The sequence below is a fragment of the Raphanus sativus genome, chromosome 6, assembly GCF_000801105.2.
Source record: "Raphanus sativus cultivar WK10039 chromosome 6, ASM80110v3, whole genome shotgun sequence".
In the NCBI taxonomy this organism is placed as follows: domain Eukaryota; kingdom Viridiplantae; phylum Streptophyta; class Magnoliopsida; order Brassicales; family Brassicaceae; genus Raphanus; species Raphanus sativus.
This window is the reverse complement of record NC_079516.1, coordinates 43,974,162-43,997,466: the sequence shown is the minus strand read 5'-3', so window position 1 is coordinate 43,997,466 and position 23,305 is coordinate 43,974,162. Positions and strand designations below refer to the sequence as shown.

General features: G+C 37.2%; 5 protein-coding genes and 1 long non-coding RNA gene across 15 annotated transcripts; 3 read left to right on the top strand and 3 right to left on the bottom strand.

Annotated features, from left to right (window-relative positions):
• Positions 1 to 1,234: 1,234 nt before the first annotated feature.
• LOC108811097 (late embryogenesis abundant protein) lies at positions 1,235 to 2,243 on the bottom strand. Its single transcript, XM_018583149.2, has 2 exons — positions 1,863 to 2,243; positions 1,235 to 1,653 (listed from the first exon to the last, which is right to left on the bottom strand). Exons 1-2 carry the CDS (start codon positions 2,184 to 2,186, stop codon positions 1,414 to 1,416), a joined length of 564 nt encoding a protein of 187 aa, XP_018438651.1. The 5' UTR covers positions 2,187 to 2,243; the 3' UTR covers positions 1,235 to 1,413.
• A 592-nt stretch (positions 2,244 to 2,835) lies between these two features.
• LOC108813203 (uncharacterized) lies at positions 2,836 to 5,551 on the bottom strand. 3 transcript variants are annotated; one of them, XM_018585692.2, is made up of 4 exons: positions 5,411 to 5,551; positions 4,522 to 4,840; positions 4,159 to 4,205; positions 2,836 to 4,070 (listed from the first exon to the last, which is right to left on the bottom strand). In XM_018585692.2, the coding sequence occupies exons 2-4, from the start codon at positions 4,817 to 4,819 to the stop codon at positions 3,138 to 3,140; spliced, it is 1,278 nt and encodes a 425-aa protein (XP_018441194.1). In that variant the 5' UTR covers positions 4,820 to 4,840; positions 5,411 to 5,551; the 3' UTR covers positions 2,836 to 3,137. The 3 variants fall into 3 exon arrangements, with proteins under 3 accessions (XP_018441194.1, XP_018441192.1, XP_056845094.1); XM_018585690.2 differs by having other exon boundaries at positions 4,522 to 4,909; positions 5,411 to 5,549; XM_056989114.1 differs by having other exon boundaries at positions 4,522 to 4,837; positions 5,411 to 5,542.
• Positions 5,485 to 6,068, top strand: LOC108813204 (uncharacterized). Its single transcript, XR_001943545.2, has 2 exons — positions 5,485 to 5,620; positions 5,769 to 6,068. It is a non-coding gene; the product is annotated as an uncharacterized LOC108813204 (long non-coding RNA).
• Positions 6,069 to 7,810: 1,742 nt separating this feature from the next.
• LOC108806289 (chaperone protein dnaJ 10) lies at positions 7,811 to 10,198 on the bottom strand. Of its 7 annotated transcripts, none has more exons than XM_056987194.1 (8): positions 9,909 to 10,198; positions 9,572 to 9,671; positions 9,424 to 9,483; positions 9,226 to 9,308; positions 8,958 to 9,123; positions 8,387 to 8,872; positions 8,222 to 8,319; positions 7,811 to 8,088 (listed from the first exon to the last, which is right to left on the bottom strand). In XM_056987194.1, the coding sequence occupies exons 2-8, from the start codon at positions 9,656 to 9,658 to the stop codon at positions 8,037 to 8,039; spliced, it is 1,032 nt and encodes a 343-aa protein (XP_056843174.1). In that variant the 5' UTR covers positions 9,659 to 9,671; positions 9,909 to 10,198; the 3' UTR covers positions 7,811 to 8,036. The 7 variants fall into 7 exon arrangements, with proteins under 7 accessions (XP_056843174.1, XP_056843171.1, XP_056843173.1 ...); XM_056987191.1 differs by having other exon boundaries at positions 8,239 to 8,319; positions 9,572 to 9,667; positions 9,909 to 10,191; XM_056987193.1 differs by having other exon boundaries at positions 8,239 to 8,319; positions 9,572 to 9,667; positions 9,913 to 10,191.
• An 8,056-nt stretch (positions 10,199 to 18,254) lies between these two features.
• Positions 18,255 to 21,720, top strand: LOC108811429 (phosphatidylinositol/phosphatidylcholine transfer protein SFH8). 2 transcript variants are annotated; one of them, XM_018583476.2, is made up of 11 exons: positions 18,255 to 18,561; positions 18,886 to 19,289; positions 19,358 to 19,624; positions 19,717 to 19,794; positions 19,889 to 19,990; positions 20,077 to 20,126; positions 20,221 to 20,320; positions 20,406 to 20,504; positions 20,595 to 20,708; positions 20,808 to 20,937; positions 21,045 to 21,720. In XM_018583476.2, exons 1-11 carry the CDS (start codon positions 18,528 to 18,530, stop codon positions 21,569 to 21,571), a joined length of 1,905 nt encoding a protein of 634 aa, XP_018438978.1. In that variant the 5' UTR covers positions 18,255 to 18,527; the 3' UTR covers positions 21,572 to 21,720. The 2 variants fall into 2 exon arrangements, with proteins under 2 accessions (XP_018438978.1, XP_018438977.1); XM_018583475.2 differs by having other exon boundaries at positions 18,874 to 19,289.
• Positions 21,721 to 21,940: 220 nt separating this feature from the next.
• LOC108811431 (uncharacterized) lies at positions 21,941 to 23,227 on the top strand. Its single transcript, XM_018583477.2, has 5 exons — positions 21,941 to 22,326; positions 22,414 to 22,478; positions 22,565 to 22,625; positions 22,762 to 22,908; positions 23,013 to 23,227. The coding sequence occupies exons 1-5, from the start codon at positions 22,041 to 22,043 to the stop codon at positions 23,099 to 23,101; spliced, it is 648 nt and encodes a 215-aa protein (XP_018438979.1). The 5' UTR covers positions 21,941 to 22,040; the 3' UTR covers positions 23,102 to 23,227.
• Positions 23,228 to 23,305: the final 78 nt, after the last annotated feature.

Below are 23,305 nucleotides of genomic sequence, written 5' to 3'. Positions count from 1 at the left end.
CATTTGTTTATCCACAGCCAGTCACTTTTGAAACTCTTCAAGGGGTTTTTTGGCTGACGACTTGGCTCCACAATCAAAGAGAATGTCAACGGCTGATCTACATTCAGCGGTTGGTTGGTCCACCACCAATGACAACTTCTGAAGCCAAGCCGGTTAGGAAAAGGAGAGGGCCAAGAGAAGAACCATGAAGGATTTGGAAAAAGAATCTGAGGATATATTTGTCATAATTAGCGAATGCTTCATTTTGGGTAAACTGTCAAACTGGCTTTATCTTTACAAAAATGGAGACTAAAAGCAAAAAAAGATACTAAAGTACATTACACCAAAAGAAAAAAACTAAAGTACTATGTATCTCCTAGGCCTGGGCATTTCGGGTTTCGGTTCGGTTCGGGTATTTCGGGTTTCGGATCTTTCAGATTTAGAAGTTTAAGATTCGATAGGATAATTTTAAATTTTCGGTTCTGAATCAATTCCAGATCATTCCTAATTCAATTTTTGGATTCCAGATTTTCGATCCTCATTTTCTTTGTATTTAAATGTAAAGTCAAGTATCACACAAAAACCAAACACAATATTTTTTTTGTCATAAAAAACAGATTTAGAATGGCTCTCTAAACTATACAGGTAGCTCTGCAGGACGATAAAAAGATTATAGGTGAACGTTTTGGTTTTGATATTAATAAATTGAATTCATATTTTTATTTTAATGCAATTTCTTATAGTTATGTTTAGTTTTAAATTAAATGATTAAATATAAATTTTATTATTATTAATATATTTAGTTAATCTGTATAAATAAATCTCCAGAAAATTTGAGTTGGCTAAATCTTATAAATTTCAGTCCAAAATGTGGTCTGGAATTTTGTCTATTCAGTTCAAGTTCAGATAATATATTCAAATTAGTTTTAAATTTTTAATTCCTTAATATTTTTAATTTTAAATTCATTAATATTTTAATTTTTAAAAATCTAAAAACAATATTGCATATAAATTTGAGACCTAATAGATGTTTCAGATGTCTTAGTATTCTGATTATTGTTCTAGTTATTTTATACTTTTATTTTTTATGATTTATTTCTTTTTTGCCGCACTATTTTCATTATTTGTATATTTTCAGGCATTTTAGAAAATTTCAAAAAATCTTATATATTTTACATATTTTGTATAGTAATTCTAAAATAACTAATGTATTTAAATATATTTGAGTAGACTAAGTTTTCAAGTGGACAAATGCTAACAAAACATGCAATATTTTATAAATGAAGGCATGAACAAGATACAAGCTCACAAACTGGAAACCATTATGAACCAGAAATCAAGTAGACTTTTACTAGACAGACATTTATAATTGATAGAAGAAACTATGTACATTGGTAAAAAGTGATTTATTAATCTAACACAACTTCAGAGTTTTCACGGGTGGTGGTTGTGGTGGCCGGGGAGTTTCTCCTTGATCTTCTCGAGAATGCCCTTCTTCTCATGGTGTTGGTCGGCTGCGGCTCCAGTGGTGGTGGTGGTGGTGGTTGTGGTGGTGGGTCCAGTAGTTGTGGCAGTGCTGGGCGTTTGTTCATCCTTGTGCTTACCGCCACCGAGCTTATCTTTGATTTTGTCTTTTATGCTCTTCTTTCTTCTTCCTCCTTGTCCATCGTCCTCCTTCATATATTTTAAGATCATACACACGTTAACTCATATAAAAAAAATGTATAATTCTGTTAACCGTTTACATATAAGTTAATCCAAAATAAATCCCAAAAATAAAAGTCCTACCAGACAATATCGATCTATATTAAATCCTATGCAAGAACCCTATCAGTCTTTTTAAACTATATAAGAAAAACTACATAGATGCATAAGAATCTCACCGAGCTAGAGCTTGATGAACTTCCTGACCGACGAAGGTGCTCTCCCAGCGAACCATGGTGTTGCTGCCCCGTGGTGGTTTCACTAGTAGTGACTCCTGCGGCCGTGGTGGCAGCTGCACCGGTGCCTGCAGCGACTCCTGCTGGTGGTGCTTCGGTTGGATACTCTGCGATGTTACCGGTAACACTATCCTTGTACTGAGGAGCAGTGCTGGCGACACCGGTTATGTGCATGGGGTTACCGAACTCATCGCTGAGCTGAACCGGGTTTCCGTATGCGTCGGTTAGATGGATTGGGTTTCCCCGTTCATCTTTCAAATCCGCCATATTGTTAACAATCCTTTTGCTTCCTAAGCTAATTCGTTTCTTAGGAAATACTATAAGTTTGCGATCGAACAATAAGTGTATATATTATATAAACATGTTAGCCTCTGCATGGTTATGATCGACGTGCCGGTTCGTGTGAGACGTTTTGCCACGCGAGGATTGGGGAGGAGTACCACGTGTCATATGTTTGTTTTGAACCAATACGTCACGAATCCGACATAATAACGATTTGTTTTTTGATAAACTCGATAGAGCAACGTTATCACCTACGGAGTTTTGTATGGACAGATGTATTGGGTTTCGATGAAGGACGTGGAGCCGCTAAAAATTGGAATAACCTTGGTCGGTCTTCGGAATTTTTTTTCCTTTTCCTGATGAACCCAAACAGTACCAGCTGGATGGTTAACAAGTCCAAAAAGAAAACGTTTTAAACAAACGAGTCCTAGGCCAATCTTCTTTATAGAATCGTACTACAATTTATTTGTCCCTAATATTCAACATTCAGCATTCAACAAGACCTTATTTTTGGGTATTAACAACAGATATTTGCCATTTACGTATTTGTTCTTTTAACTACTGCTGGGATTGGTTTTAAACTGAAACATTAATTGCATGTATAAAAAAATAAGTCTACATAACATTACAAAAATGTATCAAAATACTTTTTCTGATAATTAATTTGTTCTCTTAAATTGAGTATAATTATTATATTTACAAGTGTGAAAATTCTGGAATGTAGAAGGAAAAAAAAATTGTAGAAAGTGTGTTTTGATTTGCGAGAAAATTCTATTACACAAACAAGTGTGTATTGTTGATAAGTATCCGTAACGCTGCTTGGGCCAAAGCTTACGGAGAGAAACATCAGCAAAGAAAATCTGGGACAAAGATTCAACTTGTGACTTTACTCACAAGTGAAGATGCTTGCTTGTAGAGGGAGATATGCTTACAGTTTCAATGTTTGCTAGATTTGGTCCAGAAGAATCCTTTCTTCCTCGCCGAATGATTCTCTTTAGGGGATTTGATACTGTTACTTCTGGACCCGAAAGAGAAGTGTCTTGCAAGGAAAGGCTTTGGTGAATAACTTCTTAAGCTTGAGCTTGTTACCAGCTTGGAGACTTTACCTTTGTGTCCACCACTACCGCTTGCTGCTGCTGCATTGGGCCTATGATCAAACATGACAAAGTCATCCCTGTCCACAACATGTTTCCTTAGTATCTTGCTGTGTTTAGCTCTCAAATCCAAATCCGCCCTTAATGCCTTCTCCGACAGCTTGAATGTTCTTTTCTCACCCAATGTGCAGACGGGACACTGAGGGTCGAATTTGTCGGTTTCAGGTGTCATCTGCTCCAAACACTCGGAATGATAGACGTGCCCACAAGCTAGAATCGCAGCTACAGAGAGCTCGTTGGTGGCAAAGATCTTTTGGCCACTCAGCAACGATCTTTGAGACAAGGATCTAGAGCAAGCACCACAGGTTTGCTGATGATCACTGGACTTTCTGTTTCCATGATGGTCTATCTTGCCACGTCCAAGCCCTGATAAGCCCTCGTTATCATAGGAGCAAGACTCCCTGCGAGAATACGCCATCATTTCTGAAAAGGCTTGCATGGACCAAGCATCAGACGGCCCGGAATGGAACTCGTTTCCCAGCCTCTCTTCAGTTGCTGAGCTTCTGCTTGGTGAGTTAAGTCCCAAGATTTGACTATCCGAGACTTGTTTCGATAGACGAGTGCGTGGTGTCGATGATTTCAGCGTCGATGAACTAGCAGGTGGCGTTGGCAAGTGGCTATGGGAAGATAGGGGAGATGCCGAGAAGGATGATGGTTGAGAAGCCAATGAAACAGACCGTTTAGGAAATGGAAAAGAAGCAGGATTCTGAGAGATCTACATAAAAGCCAGAAAAAAAAGAGGTTAACTAACAGAGATAAATGGCAGATATTATCGCTGTTCATTAGCCTTTTTTTCTTTTTACCTGTTCAGAGACGGTGTCCATGGATGCATTTCTTGAAAACGATTGATCTGCCACAACAGTTACGCAATGTCATGTCATAAACAAGGAGAAGTCAGATCAAGATGGGATGGAGAGCAATAACAATAGCAATCCCAGAAGCAAACAAGAGAGACAAGACTGACAAGTTGTGTCAACAGACATATCAAATGTCTTCTCATGAACAGGTTCTGTAGAAAATTATACCTAATAAGTTCCAAGTGGACCACACAAAACAAGATACCTAAACTCTACAGTTTTTGACAGATTAAACATGTTTTTCCTAGTAATTTACTGCAACAAATAAAAATCTAAAAAGGTTGAATTATTTTTTTTTATTCTTATTACCAGAAGCAGGAGACTTTTGCCATGACTGATGAGTCTGGAAATTGTTCAAAGGAGAGCCTTGTGATGATGATACAAAGGCAGATTCGGATTTGACATCAGACCCATCATTATTACGACTAATCCCATCAGATAACCAACTGAGAGAGGTGTCTTCACCAGCCACTCGTCCTCTATTATCCCACCGGAAGCTCCAACTTGGAGAATCCCTAACATTGTTTCTCCGCAAACCCTCGACAGCTGATGATGTATTAGGAACCACCATTTTGTCATGAGCAGCAACACAACAAGCATTCCCCATAACTAAAGAGTGTGGAAACTACTAAACACCGAAATAAAAACAACACTCCAGCTTAGCTTATATTTGCTTGGGGGCATGAAACCTCAAAACCTTGTTTAAAAAAAAAAGCAGAAACTCAAATCAGAATCAAGTATGACTACAAAATCCTCTCAATCAGAGAAACAATCAAACACAATGATATACAATGTTACTAACACCATTGATAAGAGATGTGATCATCCCCACACAAAAAAAAAAACTTAAAATTGGCATGACTATGACCAAGTTATAAGAACTAGTAGCATCACTAACTTTGTAGGTAAGGCTAGTGAACTTTGATGACTATCTTCACTATACAAAAAAAAAATCTAAATTAACAATAAATAAATAAATCTCAGAACGCCAAAAATAGCAAAACTGAATCAGAGGTTTTATATTGAAAAAAAAATTGAACAGATCCGAGAAGAAAGGCCAAGGAACCTACAAGCTTCGTTGTGATACATACATACATACCCCTAAAATAGAAATAATTAACCCTGAAAATCGACACCTATTCATATAAAAATCGAAGAATTTTAAAAGGCAATTAAGGAGACGAGACGAGCAGCGAACCTGCTGCTCTCGGAACTCTGAAACAGAGAGAGTTTCACATAAGAGCGTTGGATTTGTAGAGTGAGAAAAGGATACGAAAACACTGCGAGGCCTTTGCTTTGTTCCTGCCTTCTCTTTCCTAAAGAGGGATAGAGAGAGAGCAGAGTGTGAAAGAGACGAATACAAAGTCTTTTCTGACGGTTTTACTTAAACGCCGTTAAAATTCGATTGGTGTGTAACCGGAACCCAAAACCGTACCAACTTTTAATTTCCGAGTAATTTGTTTACGTTTAAAAAAAATGTTTACGTTTAATTTTCGTTTTTTCAATAATGGAAAATATTTAATCAGTTTCAAGTGTTTTTTTTATTATTCTGTTAGATCATGTTGGATCACCAAATGGGGAAGTGTGACTGGTCTTCGGTTTAATCGAACCGAAGAAACATAACGGTTTGACGATATTGCTCGGCCGACGTGATGCCGTTAGTTTTAGCGGAGTAAATGACGTAAGGTGGACGGTGGCACGTCCCTGCTGCTGAGACGACAAAAAAGGAAGGGGAAGCGAATAATTGACCGTCATTCGTCGTCGTCGTGACATTGGCGGGTTTGTAAATATTAAATAAAGTTGGAGGTGCCAAATAAAAACTTTATATTTTCACAAGGACTAAAATTGTAAATGGGTTGCCAAAAAAAAAAAAAAAAAAAGTTCTCTGCATGTTACCATGACACGCTTTACACCTTTTGTACAGCCAACGCGAAAACATCGAAGGGAATAAAAACGCCCCTAAAACACGCCTTTTTTCTAAAACACCCCCTTTACTTATTTTTTCTACTTTAATAAATAAATAATTAATTGCCACAAAAAAAAAAACAAATAATCGACTAATCACTTATTACATGAAATCGAAAGCGGAAACACAGAAACAGAACTGTAAAAAAATATACAAACAACATTTAAAAAAAATTAAAAGTATGATAGATGTTGGAAGCATATACATCTATATATATTAAAATATAAGAAAAATTTATAAATTTATAACTAAAACTTATATAACTCAAATTCAAAACAAAATATTTATTTCATTTAAAATAATTTACAATAATTTCATATTAGTTACAAAATACAAACAAATTAAGTATATAAAATATTTATTATCCAATTTTCGTGGAAAGTATATATCCAATAAAATTTTCATGTAACTTAATTTTTTACCGTAGTTCTAAAGTCAAAACAACTATCCGACCGAAACAGTCCAAACAATTAAATTATTTATGATTATAGAAATATTTTTGCGAATTTGTTAGTTTTGTGTGTTTAATTTATTAGCTTACCTAATACCCATCTAGGAGATATTTTTATTAAGCTCAGTTTTGAACATATGGATATATTTCCTCGTTCACTTATTATATGGCTCTAGACTGTAGTATTTTAGACACAAATAAAAAATATACTTACACAAATTTACAATTTATTATTGTTCTGAAGAAATTATTTTTATTTATTTTGCTTGTTACACAAAGAATGTAATTTAGAAATATTTAGTAATTGTCAACAAAAAAGAAAGATTTAGTAATTTATTTGTTACTCTTTTTATGAAACAGAATAAATATATTAAAATGATATATAAATGAATTTAATAAATATTTCACTCATTTTTCCATAACAAAACTGATAAAAATAGACCTTTGTTGGATTATTGTCTGAGAAAAGCTATCCGGAAAATAGAGAAAGAGATGAACAAAACAGAAAGAAAATGACCCATTTATCAAATGGTTACAATTTTGTTTAAAGAAAAGAATTGAAAAATACATATAATTCAAAAGAAAATAAAATACAATCATCGGCTGGCAACAAAAATCATAGAAAGTTAATGATTATAGCAATTGTAACACCAAAAATTGCTAAAAAAGGTTGTCACTGATTATTTATTTAATTAGTTTATTTAAATTCGATATTTATAGTTACACAACATAAATATTATTTAAACTAAGACAGAAAAAAAATTCATGATGATAAATTAAATTACAAAAGTTTAACTTTCAGAATTTAGTAATTAATATAAGTAAACTACTGAATCTTTAATGGTTTTAATATACATATTATTTGGCTTTTATTCTAAAATTATTTTAGTTTAATAGATATTTTGTAACTCTATAGAAACAAAATCAAATTAGAATAGAAAAAAAATTTCAATAAATTTTTTTAAACGGTTTAGGTTGTGATTGGCAAGTAAACTTTAAAAGTCTCTAAAATCTCCAAAAAACAACCAAAAGGTCATTTTTCTCAAAAACAATTTACTCACTAATCTATAATGTTTTTAACCCGTTGACAAAAAAAAAATTATGTTTTTAACCCTACAAAACTTGGTTTTTGTTTACAGGTTCAGTGTTTATAATTTTAGAGTCTAAACAAAACTATGAAATTAGGATAGGTCTGATAAATCTCATTTATGAAAAATCTCACTACAAAACTATGAAATTAATTAAAAATAAAAGACCAAAAGACAAATCCAAACTTGAGCCAATAGCCAAACAAAATATGTAAGAAAAGAAAACAGCTTATGAAATTCAGGTTTCTCTCTTTTTTTTCTGGCGAAAGGTGATGTGAATTTCAAGGCGTCGCGTTTGAAGAACCTCCGGTGTCCAGTTTCACGGCTTCGTGACGTAAGCTGCTTCCTCTGGTGTATGGCTTCTTAGCCCCCTAACAGAAACATAGAGAGAGAGACATATTCATGGTCTAGTTTATACATTGGTTCCTTCATGAATCAAAACATTAACAACAACCTTATATCTACACTCAATGAGCTTCTCTGTTATGTTTTTAAGTCACGAACCCTTTTTTTTTGCTCACCTGGAGGATCGTTCCAAGTTTCCTCAGTCCTGCGGCTCTAGCTCGAAGAACATCTTTGGAAACACTTGGATCTCTAAGCACCTACGAGACAAAAACAATTATTAATTAGTTAGTACTTAGAAGAAAGATGGTTATGTGATAATGTAACCTGGTGTGAATCTCTTACAGATTGGCAGACGTGAGAGAGAGTTGACTCGATGTCAAGAACATTGATCTGCCAAAGAGATTGAAGCAAAGCATCCATTTTAGCCTCGATGGCTTTCTGAATATGCTCCTCTTTATTATCTCCTTGGTGCTCATGCAACCTGTTCACTTCGTCCTGCAACTGAAGCAACGAGACCGCACCAGAAGCAGCCATCACTTGAGACTTCATGTGGTGCCCTTTGTCACGCACCCACTCAGCTAAGAAGGGCACTTTCAAAAACCGTTTGCCTTTCCCTATTTCTTTAGCGGCTTTTCTCGTGTATATGTAACCGATCGTGTGCATCATCGCCTCCCCGAAACCAGCAGAAGAAAGACTCTTTGCCTCTTGGTTCGCCCATTCGGTGAACTCGTCGGTACGTCCTTCCACAAACGGTTCGAGTTTGTTTTTCAACGTAGCGGCGAGTTTGTCTTCCCTCTCCTTCTGAAGAGCCTGCAAGGACATGGAGAAGAGTAAGTAAACAATCATTTATTAAAAGAAGAAAACTATTTTACTTTGATTAAAAAAGAATGTTTACTTTGATCTTGTCTTGGAGCATTTGCTTTCTGATGTCAGGCTCGTATGATTCTAAGTCAGCTTCGATTGATGCCAAGTAAGCAAGTGCAAGCTGCCCAACGTATTCTTCGAATACTTCGCTTCCGAAAAGCATACCAAACACAGCTGCAGGATCAACCATTGCATCCCTGAACAAAACAAAAAAAAGTGTGTGTCACACAATATTATTAAAATAAAACGGTAGATACAGAGTCTTCTTGTATAAAGAAAAGAGACAAAACAAAACTTACTGTTGAACACCTTCTTTGCCATATTTGTCATAAGCGGCTCTCTTCTCAGGATTGCTCAAAACCTGATAAGCCTCGCCTAGTACCTTTAATTTACAAAAAAAAAGGACAGGAAATGTGAGAGAGACTCCATCAATAGGGCTGACCAAAACCCATAAGAAACAGTAGCAACATTGTGACACAAAAGAAACTCATCATCACCTGAAAGTTTTTAGCAGCTTGAGGGTCTCCAGGGTTCTTGTCAGGATGAACTTTCCTTGCCTGAGACAGAATCAAAAAAACCATTAAAAACCTCAGTACTCATAAAGGATTTTTGATGATAACAAAGAAAAAAAGAAAAGAGATTTACTTTTAAGTAGTAAGCCTTTTTAATGTCAGCTTCAGACGCATCAGTTTTGACGGCTAAAATGTCATAATACTCATTCTCCTTCACCATACCTGATACCTTCCTTTTGAAAAAAAAAAAGAAAAATCAAGAACGAAACTTGTTAAAAGTCTGATCCCACCAATTATATAAGAAAGAGATCAATGTTTTCCCATTTCTCTTGTGACGGAGAAAACAAGGATCATCAACAATACCAGATCTTATCAAGAAACCCAGAATTAAGGATCATCAATCAGAGTCATCGTGTGAGGTAAATCATGCATGAATCTGGACATAAAGAACAGAGAGAGAGAAAGCTTACTTACTGGTCGTGCGTGCGTATCAACGTGTAAATCGATCTCTCTCCCTATCGCGCTAGATAGCGAATGAGAGAGATTTTGGGTCTTTTATATTATGTCACAAGTGAGAATTATACAACGATGCAACCACACACAAAAGAAAAGAAATAGGTAGTGATGTAAAGGCTTTGCGCTGTTTCCTTGTCAGGAAGAAGAAGAAAAGGACAGAGTTTTTTCGGTTACCAAATAAATTCAAAACGTGTGACCGTGTCCGAATCGTACACGTGTCTTAGAATGTTCCACTGAACCGTATTACTTTTTCATATTACGATGAAAGCTTTGGTGGCTTGTTTGCTTTTTTTTTTTCTTTTGGTATTGTTCTCGCCGGCGCCATCTAACAATCAATAATTACAGTATTATTGGTCACAACTCGCAAGTGATATTCTATTCACCTGAATGTCCTTATTATGGCATTGACTATATTAGTAAAGTTGAAATTCAGCCCAAGATTTTGTGGGCTTATAAGTCTAATGGGCTTTGTTGGACGTGGATTCTGCATCCATTTGGAGTGTTATCTAAGGCCAGTAAAGAAGGAGCCTATAGGACTGTGTTCGATCTTCGCCTGGATATAAGGGTCGATACAAGCTGGCATAGGCTGATAAGTTCGAGTCAAAGAATATGCACCAAAACTCTCGTTATTCTTGGCAACAAGAGGGGAAGATATCCCGAGATCGTCAAGATCACGATGAGAAATAGAAGTGGAAATATAGGAGGAAAGCAACGAGAACGAGGATAAAAAGAGGACGAAGGCTAGAGCAAGGGACATTTCAAACTCATCATACACACTCAACATCTCTATCAACAACTTAAATCTTTGTCATCCCTTTATAGTTCTCGATCTTGTTTTTTTTCTTGAACTTGTAGCTCGACATTCATCAGTATAATCCATTTTTGTCAACTGGAATATATGATTACGGAGCTGATTGGTTGGATTGTATGTTAGAATATACCATATATTCTCCTATATTCTAGGATCTAAAGCTAGATTACAGGAACTGACTATCGAACTTGTTGTATTTAAAGATTACGTCTTGTACATGATTGACTCAAGGGAAATACAATAACTTTCATGGTATCAGAGCTACAAGCTCTTGAGACTTTTTTTTTTTTCCTCTCTTCTTCTTCTCGATAAAACTCTCTTTCTCTCCCATATTCTCCTATTTCTTCTCTTTTCTCTATATCAATGGCGGCTCAAAACGTCAATGCTCATGAACGAGCGTTTGGGGTTACAAATATCAAAACTCATATCCCTCTGATTTTGGATTTGGACGACCATAATTACGATGCTTGGCGTGAGCTCTTCCTCACACACTGCCTCGCCTTCGACGTCCTCGGACACCTTGACGGCTCATCTCTCCCAGCAAACGACGACGACACTCCATGGAAGAAAAAGGATGGTCTGGTTAAGCTATGGCTATACGGAACGATGACTCAACCTCTGTTTAAATCAACGTTCCAAACCGGTGGCTCTGCTCGTGACATCTGGTTGCGCATAGAGAACCAGTTCAGAAACAACAAAGAAGCTAGGGCAATTCAGCTGGATCATGATCTGAGAACAACAGAAATTGGCGATCGCTCTGTTCAGGAGTACTGTCAGACTTTGAAGTCAATCTCTGATCTCTTGGCTAATCTCGATGCTGCTGTCCCAGATCGAACTCTTGTGATGTACCTCATTAACGGCCTGAATGAGAAATACGATAACATCACTAACGTTATCAGACACAAGGAACCTTTTCCTACATTTGACACAGCCAAGACCATGCTTCTCAATGAGGAAACGAGGCTAAAGAAAGGCAACAAAACTCCAACAACCTCTGGTAATGCTTCTTCCTCTACGGTTCTCACAGCTTCCACAGAGAAACCACAGACTCAACGCTTCAACAATGGAAACAGAAGACATAACAATCGAGGCCGTGGTCGTGGGCGCAACAATCAACAGAGATCGTGGAACAACAACTGGAATCCAGCGTGGCCAATGCCCTACATGCCAGGACCTATGATGCAGTGGCCTACCTATCCTACGCCTTGGATTCAGCAACAATCAAAAGGCATTCTCGGCAGCGCTCCACAACGTCCTCAACAGGCTCTCCTCACTGATGCTCAATGTCAACCAACTACAGACTTTGCACATGCCTTCAATACCATGACCTTAGCGGATCCCGGCGCAGCTAATTGGTACATGGATTCAGGTGCCACCGCACACCTAGCATCGACGTCAGGTATATTAAATTCTGTTCTTAAGAATCGCACCGGAATTACAGTCATGGTTGGTAACGGTTCTCGTATTCCTATTTCTTCCTCTGGTTCTGCTCATTTAGCTTCCACTTCTCGTCCATTGACTTTACAAAATGTCCTCGTTGCTCCTAATATCATTAAAAATCTCATTTCTGTATGTCGGTTTACTAACGATAATTGGTGTTCGGTCGAATTCGACCCATTTGGTTTTTCTATTAAGGATCTCAACACCAAGAAGACTCTGCTCCGCAGTGACAGTTCGGGAGAGCTATACTCGGTGCCTTGTCTACTCAATAAACCGACGTCTTCTCATCAAGCTCTCGTTGTTGACTCTCCTTATCTATGGCATAAAAGGCTCGCTCATGTCAACAATGCTTCTCTTCGTACTTTGATTTCTAATAATGCTATCTCTTGTAATAAAGACAAGCTTCCTCTTTGTTGTGAGGCTTGTCAACTGGGTAAACATTTGAAACTTCCTTTCTTTGATTCAAATAAAACTGTTTCTTCTCCTTTTGAATTGGTGCATTCTGATTTATGGACATCACCAATCTTAAGCAACAGTGGCTTTCGTTATTATGTGCTTTTCTTGGATCATTATACTCATTTTCTGTGGGTTTATCCTTTAAAAAGAAAGTCTGAAGTGTTTTCAACGTTCACTCACTTCTCTGCTTTTGTTAAAACGCAGTTTCACACCTCCATCCAATCCTTTCAATGCGATAATGGTGGCGAGTACAACAATACCAACTTTCATAACTTCTTCTCTTCCAATGGTATTGTGGTCCGATTTTCGTGTCCTCACACTTCTCAACAGAACGGACGTTCCGAGAGAATGATACGATCAATCAATAACACTATCAGGACCCTTCTTTTCCAAGCTCGTCTACCTCCAACTTATTGGGTGGAAGCTCTTCACACTGCTGTTCATCTCCTAAATATTCTTCCTTCTTCTTCCATCCAAAACAAAGTGCCATACACTCTTCTTTTTCACAAAAAAGCCTTCCTATATTCATCTCAAAACCTTCGGGTGTTTATGTTTCCCAAACTTGAACCATTCTTCCCTTCACAAACTTGCACCCAGATCATCACCTTGCTTGTTTCTCGGTTATCCCACCAACCACAAAGGGTACCGCTGCCTTGATCTCAAAACCAGAAAAATCATCATATCACGCCATGTGATTTTTGATGAAACCATCTTTCCTTTGGCCGAAACTCAAACCACTAAAACACCCTTGCCGTATGGTTTTCTTGATATCACTTCTGAGCCTTCCCCAATCTTTAAAAACATTCTGGAGAGTCCTATGAATCCGCCTCCTTTCAACCAACAATCTCTTCCTGCTCCTCTGATTTTTCCTCCTCCTGCTCCTCCTCAACGTCACCCAATGACTACTAGGAGCAGAGATGGCACACGAAAACAGAGAACTGTCCTTAACCTAAACACTTCTACTGTCTCTCCCATTCCCACCAGTCATTTAAAAGCTCTTCAGGATCCTAACTGGAACCCTTCTATGACTGTTGAGTACGATGCTTTGATTAAGAATAAGACATTTAATCTTGTTCGTCGTCCACCTGATGCTAACATTGTGCGTTCTATGTGGCTCTATAAGCATAAACTTGATGCAGAGGGGAAGGTTCATCGCCACAAATCTCGCCTTGTCGCCAACGGCAAATCACAAGAACAAGGCCTTGACTACGATGAGACATTTAGCCCTGTCGTGAAACCAGTGACTATAAGATCAGTGCTACATCTCGCTCTGCAAAGGTCATGGGAGGTTCATCATTTGGACGTCAAGAACGCCTTCCTCCACGGCAAGCTTGATAAACCCGTTTACATGCACCAGCCTCCAGGTATGATTGACAAGTCCAATCCGCAGCATGTGTGTAAACTCGAGAAGGCCATATACGGGCTTAAACAGGCCCCGCGAGCCTGGAATGCACGTTTCTCTGACTTCGTGGAACGACTTGGCTTCCGGAAGAGTAACAGTGACACGTCTCTGTTCGTATACAGTAAAGGATCAGACGAGGCATTCCTTTTACTCTATGTAGATGATATCCTTCTCACATCCTCGTCGGCCTCACTTCGTCATCACATCACTTCTTTGCTCCGACAAGAATTTGAAATGTCTGATGAAGGCAAACTCAATTTTTTCTTGGGGGTTAAGGTTGACTACAACGACAAAGGTATGCTACTAACGCAATCTGCTTATGCCAAAGACATTTTGCAGCGTGCTCAAATGCAAGATTGCAAGCCCATAAGCACACCAGTCGACATGAAGTCCAAACTGTCTCAAGAAGGTGGCGCAAAGATAGATGATCCGACACTGTATCGCAGTCTTGCCGGTGCTCTGCAATACCTCACACTGACGCGCCCTGACATACAATATGCAGTTCACCAACTTTGCTTGTTCATGCACGATCCGAGAGTCACACACCTCACTGCTCTCAAGAGAGTCTTGCGATATCTCCAGGGTACTATATCACACGGTTTGCAGCTATTCAAGTCCAGCTCCAATTTCCTTACAGCATACACAGACGCTGACTGGGCAGGCTGCCCTGACACACGACGATCCACATCAGGCTACTGCATTTATCTTGGACAAAACCTCATATCCTGGTCCTCTAAACGGCAGCCGACTGTCTCGAGATCAAGCTCCGAAGCAGAGTATAAAGGAGTGGCTAATGTAGTAGCTGAAACATGTTGGATAAGAAATCTTCTTCTCGAGCTCAAATGTCCGCTCACCACTGCCACTCTGGTCTACTGCGACAACATCAGTGCGGTCTACCTCTCCAACAATCCTGTTAAGCATCAAAGAACAAAGCACGTGGAGATTGATATTCACTTTGTTCGTGAGAAGGTTAATATGGGTCAAGTTCGAGTTCTTCATGTTCCCTCCTCTTCACAATATGCAGACATCTTTACTAAAGCTCTGCCAACAACTCTTTTCAACGAGTTCAAATCCAGTCTATCCGTTCGGGCGCCAAACGATTAGACTGAGGGAGAGTGTTAGAATATACCATATATTCTCCTATATTCTAGGATCTAAAGCTAGATTACAGGAACTGACTATCGAACTTGTTGTATTTAAAGATTACGTCTTGTACATGATTGACTCAAGGGAAATACAATAACTTTCATTGTAGCGGTAGAAAATTTACTGTATAATTTAGACTGTAAATTTTTTTTGATGTAGTCGTATAAATTAAATAAGAGAAATGACGAAAAAGAAATATATTCTTACAACAATATTTTAAAAAGGAAATAGTTTTCTACAACGATATTTTTTTGCTTTAGAAAATAAAGCTTCTACAACTATTTTTTATTTTATAACTTTATCTTTAAAAACTACTTAAAACATAATTGGTAACTTAAGTGGTTATAGATATAAATTAAAGCTAAAGTCACTAGTTACAAACTTACAGCCTAGCTAATCACCCCTTAAATCGTTGTTGTTTTATGAAAATTACTAGATTCAGACTCGCTCTTCAAAATCTTAATTTTGAAAATTAAGATTCTCGATATTGTTTTAGAGGATATATTTTTTGTTTTGATTTTTTTAAAAAATTAGTTTTTATATTGAAGTTTTTTGTAATCATATTTATGTTAAATATTAATTTAATTTGATAGAATTCTTTAAATAAATGAAATAAATAGTTAGACCTAACATTTATCAGTATGTATATTTTTATTTTAATAGAATAGATCTACTAGTTATTTTTTGCATAATCTATTACAAACAAATACTATAAAATACTTAGTGTGATTTTAAGATCCACAAACTTCTCTTATAAAGCAACCTGGCCAAAAGACATATATAGATTGATCTCCATTCTTGAGTTGTATACTTCAAAATCTTTTCCTGTTTGAGAGTGATTGAGTAATTTGCTGTCCCCTGAAACTAATTTGCAGTAACCGTAGCTCTTCTCAAAATAAAGACATCATTTGGCATGGAAAAGTTGACAAATTGTACATCCTGGTAACATTGTATATTGTATGTGAAAACAATGACTTAAAAGTTAAACTGGATACGTTGCAGTTTTTTGCAACTATGTTCGCTTACTATATTTTAAATTTTTATGTTCGGTTTTTCTAGGACAGCCTTACTGAAAAGTTACAACCAAGCGGGGCCTCCATGGCAGTGTAATTGAACAACAAAATCACTATGTGCACAACGAAGCATGTGAGCCTCATTATTTTACCTGGTGATCATCTCTCTCTTTTATCGTTTTGTTGGTCCTTTTGGATTACATTATTCTCTTTTCTATTCTGCTCATTAGCATGTTTTGGTATTACTATTCACTTGGTCCGGACTGAATGATCCAGACTTCTGACCAGAATTATGATATGGTATGGAACTTTTTGTTAACTCTAACGAGTGGTATTTAGGACTAAGCAAAGAGAAATATCAGTTACTACTAAGTTTGAATCTAAAATGCAAGTATATATCGTCACCGTAAATCAATGAATACCATCTTCTGATTAGTCTTTTGAATTTCTCAATTCACTAACGTTATTTTATTAATTTTTTTGGTCAAATAACGTTATTTTATTAATTTTTTGTTTAAATAGTGTTGTTATGGTGAAATTGCAATGATTGATTAAAAATTCTCCAGAAGGTACATCGCCAATCATAACTCGACTGATCATTGCATTAACTGAAAGTCAATATTCGTGCTGTTAGATTCAATTAATGAACCTTCTAATAATAAGTATATTTTTCCTAAACTCATTCTTTTGCCAATTTCTAGAAAAAATACATTTCGTGAAAGTAAGCAATTAAATAATAAATATTTCAAAGATGGGAAGGCCTAACGACCACTGACCATTCCATTAGTTGCTCCGTATTTTACTTGAAATTGTTTCTTTTATCAATCCTCTGTTATCTGCCACGTGTTATGTAGGTCCATTGTATGAGGTAACGAATGAAATTTCATATTGACCCCCTTATTAATGAACAATTCACATTTTCCTGCACACCATCTTCTAATTGTCAAAGCTGACCAAAAATAAAGAAACAAAAGTCTAATGCTCTCACATAACCCCATGTATAAAATGTTAAAATCAGTCAATCTTAGCTTTGTATTGATTGACAGAACATATTGCAAGTTTTTCTAAGAAGAGAACAATTGAAACTTAGAAATAAGTCCACAAATGGAATAGACTATGATCTAATAAGAATTTAAAACATAATTGTCCTTATTCAAATACTTTTATAAACACAAGTCTTATTAGAGTATCAACAACAAGATAAACCAGATGAAGTTTTGAGAAAATATAAATATTAATGTAAGTTACAAAACTTAGAAATAATTCCAAAATTTTGTTTTGGTAGTTTACAATTGATCCAAAATTAAGTGGGGTCATAGTGAAAAGAATATACTATATTTTCTCCATCCCCCTATGTTGTCGTCATTTTGTCGGCGCATATTTTAAAATAAAAATAAAATGTTTAAATTATTTTAACCTGTACCACTGAGTAAATAGGTTTGCAGGTCTGTTGACCGTAGATCAGTTAAAACCGTACCTATGGCCATTAATGACCGTTGAATTTGTCTCGGTTGATGACAAAAGCAATGATCTCTCCACTTTCTCCTTATTGTTTTCATGAGGCCAAATACACCCCCCAACATTATGCCTACCTTTTATATTTGAACAAACGTAACCTCAATTTTATATAATAAGTTTTCAACCAGATGCAATATATCACAGTATTATTAATTAAAATATCATTATTTGACCAAATTTGATTAAATAGATTTCTTTATATTTTCTTTTGGTATTATACCATATTATAAAAAAAGATCAGAATATGATTGATGTTACGCAAAAAAAATAAAAGCCAATACGTGGTAAATATGAAAAAATTAGGTTAGGTACATAAATACTAGTAAAATACTACAAGTTGGATAAAAACAATTTTATAATTTCCGATATTTAAAAATCCTCACGAAATACCACCGTCAATTTAGGGGTTAGATTGAAAGACAAAAAAAAGTGTGGGGCACACAACGGGAAACGAGTGTAACAGTTGGGGTATTTTTAGAATAAAGAGCAAAATATTAAAAAAGAAATCAAAGTAGAGGGGATTATAGGTGGTGAGAGGTAGGAGAGAAAGTGAGAAAGTCCTCCAGAGTTGGTTCCTAATTAGACTCCACTTTTGCCTCGCTATTTGTTTATTTTTAGCTCTTCTTCTTGTGAATGTGAGGGACTCCGAATGTGAGAGAGAGAAGTAGATAGATAGATCCGCTCGATATTTTACTTTTGCTGGTTTCAATTGATTCGTGAATCAGCCAATTTTTCTCGAGAAAGATTTAGGGAGAGAGAGAGAGAGAGAGATCCGAGGAATCTAGAGATGTCAGGTCCACTTGATCGATTCGCAAGACCATGTAAGAAAGAGATCTCAATCTTCTCTCTCTCACTTCCGTGCGATTATGTTGTTATTAGGGTTTACTTTAGCTTTTCTTTATATCTTCAATTGGAATCGTATTTCTCGTTAAAGTTCGTCTCTTTTCGCTTTCTCTTGCGTTCAATTTAGGGTTTAAAGTTCAATTGTTTGAGCTAATGTAGTAGCTTGAGGTTTGATTGGAGAAATGGGAATGTAATTGTTGATAAAGGTCATGTCTTTCTCTTGGAGCTGTTTAGTTAATGTAGCTTGTTTCAATGTTTGTTGTAGACAAATTTTAATGGGGTTTCATCAGCTTTCACTACAGGTTTCGAGGGGTTGTTGAGCAGTGATGAGAAGAAGGAACGCAAGTCCGACTTTGAGAACTCTGAGGACGAGAGGAGGACCAGGATTGGTTCTCTGAAGAAGAAGGCGATCAACGCGTCTACCAAGTTCAAGCACTCTCTCAAGAAGAAGAGCGGGAGAAGAAAGAGCGATGGACGGGTGAGCTCTGTCTCCATCGAGGATGTGAGGGATGTCGAGGAGCTCCAGGCCGTAGATGCGTTTCGGCATGCCTTGTTGATCGACGAGCTGCTTCCGAGTAGACATGATGACTACCACATGATGCTGAGGTTCTTGAAGGCGAGGAAGTTCGACGTTGAGAAAGCGAAACACATGTGGTCTGATATGATTCAGTGGAGGAAAGAGTTTGGCACTGACACTATTCTTCAGGTATATGTTTTTAACAAGTAGATAGATAGTGTAAACGCCTGTCCTAACCTTTTTATTTGTCTCAACAGGATTTTGATTTCGAAGAGATCAATGAGGTTTTGAAGTATTACCCACACGGTTATCACGGTGTTGATAAAGAAGGCAGACCCATTTACATTGAAAGGCTGGGGAAAGTTGATCCTAACAGACTCATGCAAGTTACAAGCATGGATCGATATGTAAGATATCATGTTAAGGAGTTTGAGAGGAGCTTCATGATCAAGTTTCCTTCCTGTACTATTGCTGCAAAGAAGCATATTGACTCCAACACAACTATTCTAGATGTTCAGGGAGTGGTAAGTTCCTCCTTCAAATCTCTTGGAAGTTCTTTTTAAGATTTAGTATCGATTTTCATGCCTTCATATATATATATTTTATTATTATTTAGGGATTGAAAAACTTTACCAAGTCTGCTCGGGAGCTTATAACGCGATTACAAAAGATCGACGGAGACAATTATCCTGAGGTACTTAGTCTCCTTCTCTGTGTCTTGCGTTGCCAGGTACTGATTGTATCTTTCATCATATGCTAATCTTGGATGTGTGTTAATTTTTATGCAGACTCTCCACCAAATGTTTATCGTCAATGCAGGGCCTGGATTTAGGCTGCTCTGGAATACTGTGAAGGGGTTTATAGACCCCAAAACATCTTCTAAAATTCATGTAAGATCATCTATAAGTTATGTCTCTATTTAAATACTTGTCTGTTAGCTATATATGGAATTCACTTTGGGCCGATTGTAATGTAGGTCCTTGGATACAAGTACCAGACCAAACTGCTTGAAGTGATTGATGCCAAGTATGTTAACCTAAAACTTTCTGAAACTTTTTGTTTGGCTCTTATTCGGAAGCTTCACTGCTTATGTCCAAAACTCTCTGCATCTTTTTTACAGCGAGTTGCCTGAGTTCTTGGGAGGTGCTTGTACTTGCGCGGATCAAGGTGGTTGCATGCTTTCTGACAAGGGACCTTGGAAAAACCCCGAAATTGTGAAGGTCATTTAATTGACATTTTGCCTATTTACATAGCCCCAGTTCTAAAGCTGACACAGCTTGTTATCTTGTCTTAAAATTTCATCAGATGGTGCTTCATGGAGGAGCACATAGGGCGAAGCAGGTGGTGAAAGTTTTGAACAGCGAGGGGAAAGTCATTGCTTACGCAAAACCATCATATCCATGGGTATATAGTAGCTATTGACTCTTGGAACTAGTAGTTCTTTAACTTAGAACTAAAAACCTAATCTCTTAAGACTCTTGTCATTAAACGCAGATAAAGGGAAGTGACACGTCAACTGCAGAGTCAGGATCTGATGCCGAAGATATCGGATCTCCAAAGGCAATAAAGAGTTTCTCCCATCTCCGCTTGACTCCTGTTCGTGAAGAGGTAAAATCTTCTATGTTCTTAGTTGCATTTCAGATTCTGTATGGCTGTTATTAGATTCCGTGTATGCTTAATAGTATCTTCTCCTCTGAGACTTTGCAGGCAAAGATAACGGGTGAAACGAGCTTGGCCGGTGGTCTTCTGGGCTATGATGAGTATGTACCTATGGTTGACAAAGCCGTTGATGCAACCTGGAAAGTGAAACCCGCCTTCCAGAGAGTTGCCTCAAAAGGTTAGTTAGCTGTTGTTAATATGGTTTATGGACAAGTATTGAAAACTATGTCAGAAACACATCTTCCTTGTCTGCTGAACTGAATGTTATCAATTTGTCTCCTTTAGGGGATTTAATGTCTCCAACCGCTCCAAAGGACCCTGAAGGCATCCGAGCTCGAGTCCTAGTAATGATCATAGCATACGTGATGGCAGTTTTCACATTCTTCCGAGCAGTACCTTTCCGTGTGATCAAGAAACTTCCTGCTTCCCAACCACAAACCGAAGTAAACGCAACAGAACTACTCGGTTCTAACTGTGAAGTAGCAACAACTCAAGAGGAGTCTCGCCCTCCTTCTCCAGTACCAGATCTCACAGAGACGGAGCTCCTAACTTCAGTGATGAAGAAACTAAACGAGCTAGAGGGAAAAATCGGGACGCTCCAAACAAAGCCGAATGAGATGCCTTGCGAGAAAGAGGAACTATTAAACGCAGCTGTGTGCAGAGTGGATGCACTTGAAGCAGAGCTCATAGCTACTAAGAAAGCGCTTTACGAAGCTCTGATGAGGCAAGAAGAGTTGCTTGCTTACATTGACCGTCAAGAAGAAGCTCAATTCCAGAAGATGAAGAAGAAGAAGCATCTCTTTTGCTTTTAGAGCAAAAAAGCCTATGTATGACCTGACCAGGCATCAATCAAACTCTTTACTTTCTCCTCCTTCACACCACGTTTCTTAGATCACCAAGAAAACTCATTTGTCTGATTTGATGTTTAAAACTGATACAGAGAGAGCTCTTTCTTCTGTGACGATGATCCTCCTCCACGCTTTATATATATATATTATGTTTTTATCTTATAACCTTGTGAAAGTTGTAAACTTGTTAATGCAAAATTAATAAGATTAAATCCGAAACTATTTATTAAAAGTTAACGGATTTTATATGGATTTTGTTATCCGTATGCGTTATAATGGTGGCCACAGATCCATATCGTGTCATTTATCTCTTAAATGTTTTTTTTCAAAGGTTTTATTATTCTTCTTTTTAACTTGTCTTTTTCTTGGAAGATCGATCAATCAAAAGCAGGAATCTTTAGTTTATCAAGAAGTAACTTAGAAGAAGAGAAAAATGGAGATATCAACAACATCCCAGTTGTGCTCACGGGTTAAGTTCTCAATCTCTTCATCATCACTCTCCTGCTTAAATGGTAAGAGGAACCAAGACGGAGCTGTTTCAGTCAATTGTTTGAAAGAGATCAAACAGTTCAGTAACATTAGCTTCATTGCCAAGAAGAAACACAGAAGCCATGCACCGGTGGTGAGGACAACAACAACACGCGCCTCCGCCTCCGTGGATGGGAGTCAACCCCCAGCTTCTGCCACCAAAAGAGAACGGTGGCTTCTCCAACCAGTTGGTAAAAAAAAAGAAAAAAGCAAAAGCAGCTACAAGTTTCACTATCTTACTGAGTATATGTGTTTGATTCAATAAACTTACTTAACAGGAGATGGAGACACAAGACACATTGGTTACAAAGTGGAAATGCCTGCTCCTTTCGAGATCTCTTCCGTAAGTAAAAACAAAACTCTATTAGTTGAATTACTATTCATGCATCGTTTGCTTGTTTATTAAAAAAGCTCATTCAAACTGAGCAGGGTCAAGTTACCATCGGACGGCTACCTGAAAAGGCTGACGTTGTGATTCCTGTGGCCACCGGTATAGTTTTCTTTTTTATATCTTCTTGAGGAGTGTTTTGATCGTTTCTTTTGTAGTCTTCGAAGTGAAGTGTGAGACTTAATATGGTATCAGTTTTGAGTTCAAAGTTTTTTTTCTAAATCTTGTGCACTGGCAGTCTCGGGAGTACATGCGACAATTGATACACAAAGAGACAACCTTCTTGTAACGGATATGAACAGTACAAATGGTACATTCATCGAAGACAAACGTCTGATCCCTGGTGTTGCTGCTCCTGCCTTTCCCGGAACCCGAATCACCTTTGGTACTCACCAAAATCTCTGTTTCCCATCTCTATATATATATATATGCCAGTAGGATCTTTTTTTGATAGACTCACTCTTTTTTTTATGTGTGTGATTGGCGCAGGAGATACGAATCTAGCAATTTTCCGTGTTTTCAAGCTCCAAGATAGTCAAGAAGAAGAAGAACCCACCGAGAAACCAGCCACAGAGTAACCAACCAAACCCCAAACCTGTTCGGTTGTTCTACAACCATTGTTGAGCTTATATAACTCTATGTAAAGTGTAAACAATATTTCTATAATATTTCAAACAAAATAAATTAAATTGGTAGATACATCATACATTACTCTACTTGCTACACGTTATTTAACACACCCAAAAAGCGCCAATAATGCCACCAAAATCACTTTACTTAAA

Bases quoted from the DNA above. Each gene is read 5' to 3' on its own strand.
- LOC108811097 (XM_018583149.2), bottom strand. From the start codon at position 2,186: ATGGCGGATTTGAAAGATGAACGGGGAAACCCAATCCATCTAACCGAC. The intron at 1,654-1,862 runs GTGAGATTCTTA...AAATATATGAAG, and splicing joins GTTCATCAAGCTCTAGCTCG to GAGGACGATGGACAAGGAGG.
- LOC108806289 (XM_056987191.1), bottom strand. From the start codon at position 9,658: ATGGTGAAGGAGAATGAGTATTATGACATTTTAGCCGTCAAAACTGAT. The intron at 9,484-9,571 runs GTAAATCTCTTT...ATTCTGTCTCAG, and splicing joins AAAAGGCTTACTACTTAAAA to GCAAGGAAAGTTCATCCTGA. The intron at 8,089-8,238 runs GTGAGCAAAAAA...TGTTTCTGTTAG, and splicing joins AACTTGGAACGATCCTCCAG to GGGGCTAAGAAGCCATACAC.
- LOC108813203 (XM_018585692.2), bottom strand. From the start codon at position 4,819: ATGGGGAATGCTTGTTGTGTTGCTGCTCATGACAAAATGGTGGTTCCT. The intron at 4,206-4,521 runs GTAATAAGAATA...CTGTTGTGGCAG, and splicing joins GCAAAAGTCTCCTGCTTCTG to ATCAATCGTTTTCAAGAAAT. The intron at 4,071-4,158 runs GTAAAAAGAAAA...GCTTTTATGTAG, and splicing joins TGGACACCGTCTCTGAACAG to ATCTCTCAGAATCCTGCTTC.
- LOC108811431 (XM_018583477.2), top strand. From the start codon at position 22,041: ATGGAGATATCAACAACATCCCAGTTGTGCTCACGGGTTAAGTTCTCA. The intron at 22,327-22,413 runs GTAAAAAAAAAG...CTTACTTAACAG, and splicing joins GTGGCTTCTCCAACCAGTTG to GAGATGGAGACACAAGACAC. The intron at 22,479-22,564 runs GTAAGTAAAAAC...CAAACTGAGCAG, and splicing joins CTCCTTTCGAGATCTCTTCC to GGTCAAGTTACCATCGGACG.
- LOC108811429 (XM_018583475.2), top strand. From the start codon at position 18,528: ATGTCAGGTCCACTTGATCGATTCGCAAGACCAT. The intron at 19,795-19,888 runs GTACTTAGTCTC...ATTTTTATGCAG, and splicing joins ACGGAGACAATTATCCTGAG to ACTCTCCACCAAATGTTTAT. The intron at 20,321-20,405 runs GTCATTTAATTG...AAATTTCATCAG, and splicing joins AAAACCCCGAAATTGTGAAG to ATGGTGCTTCATGGAGGAGC.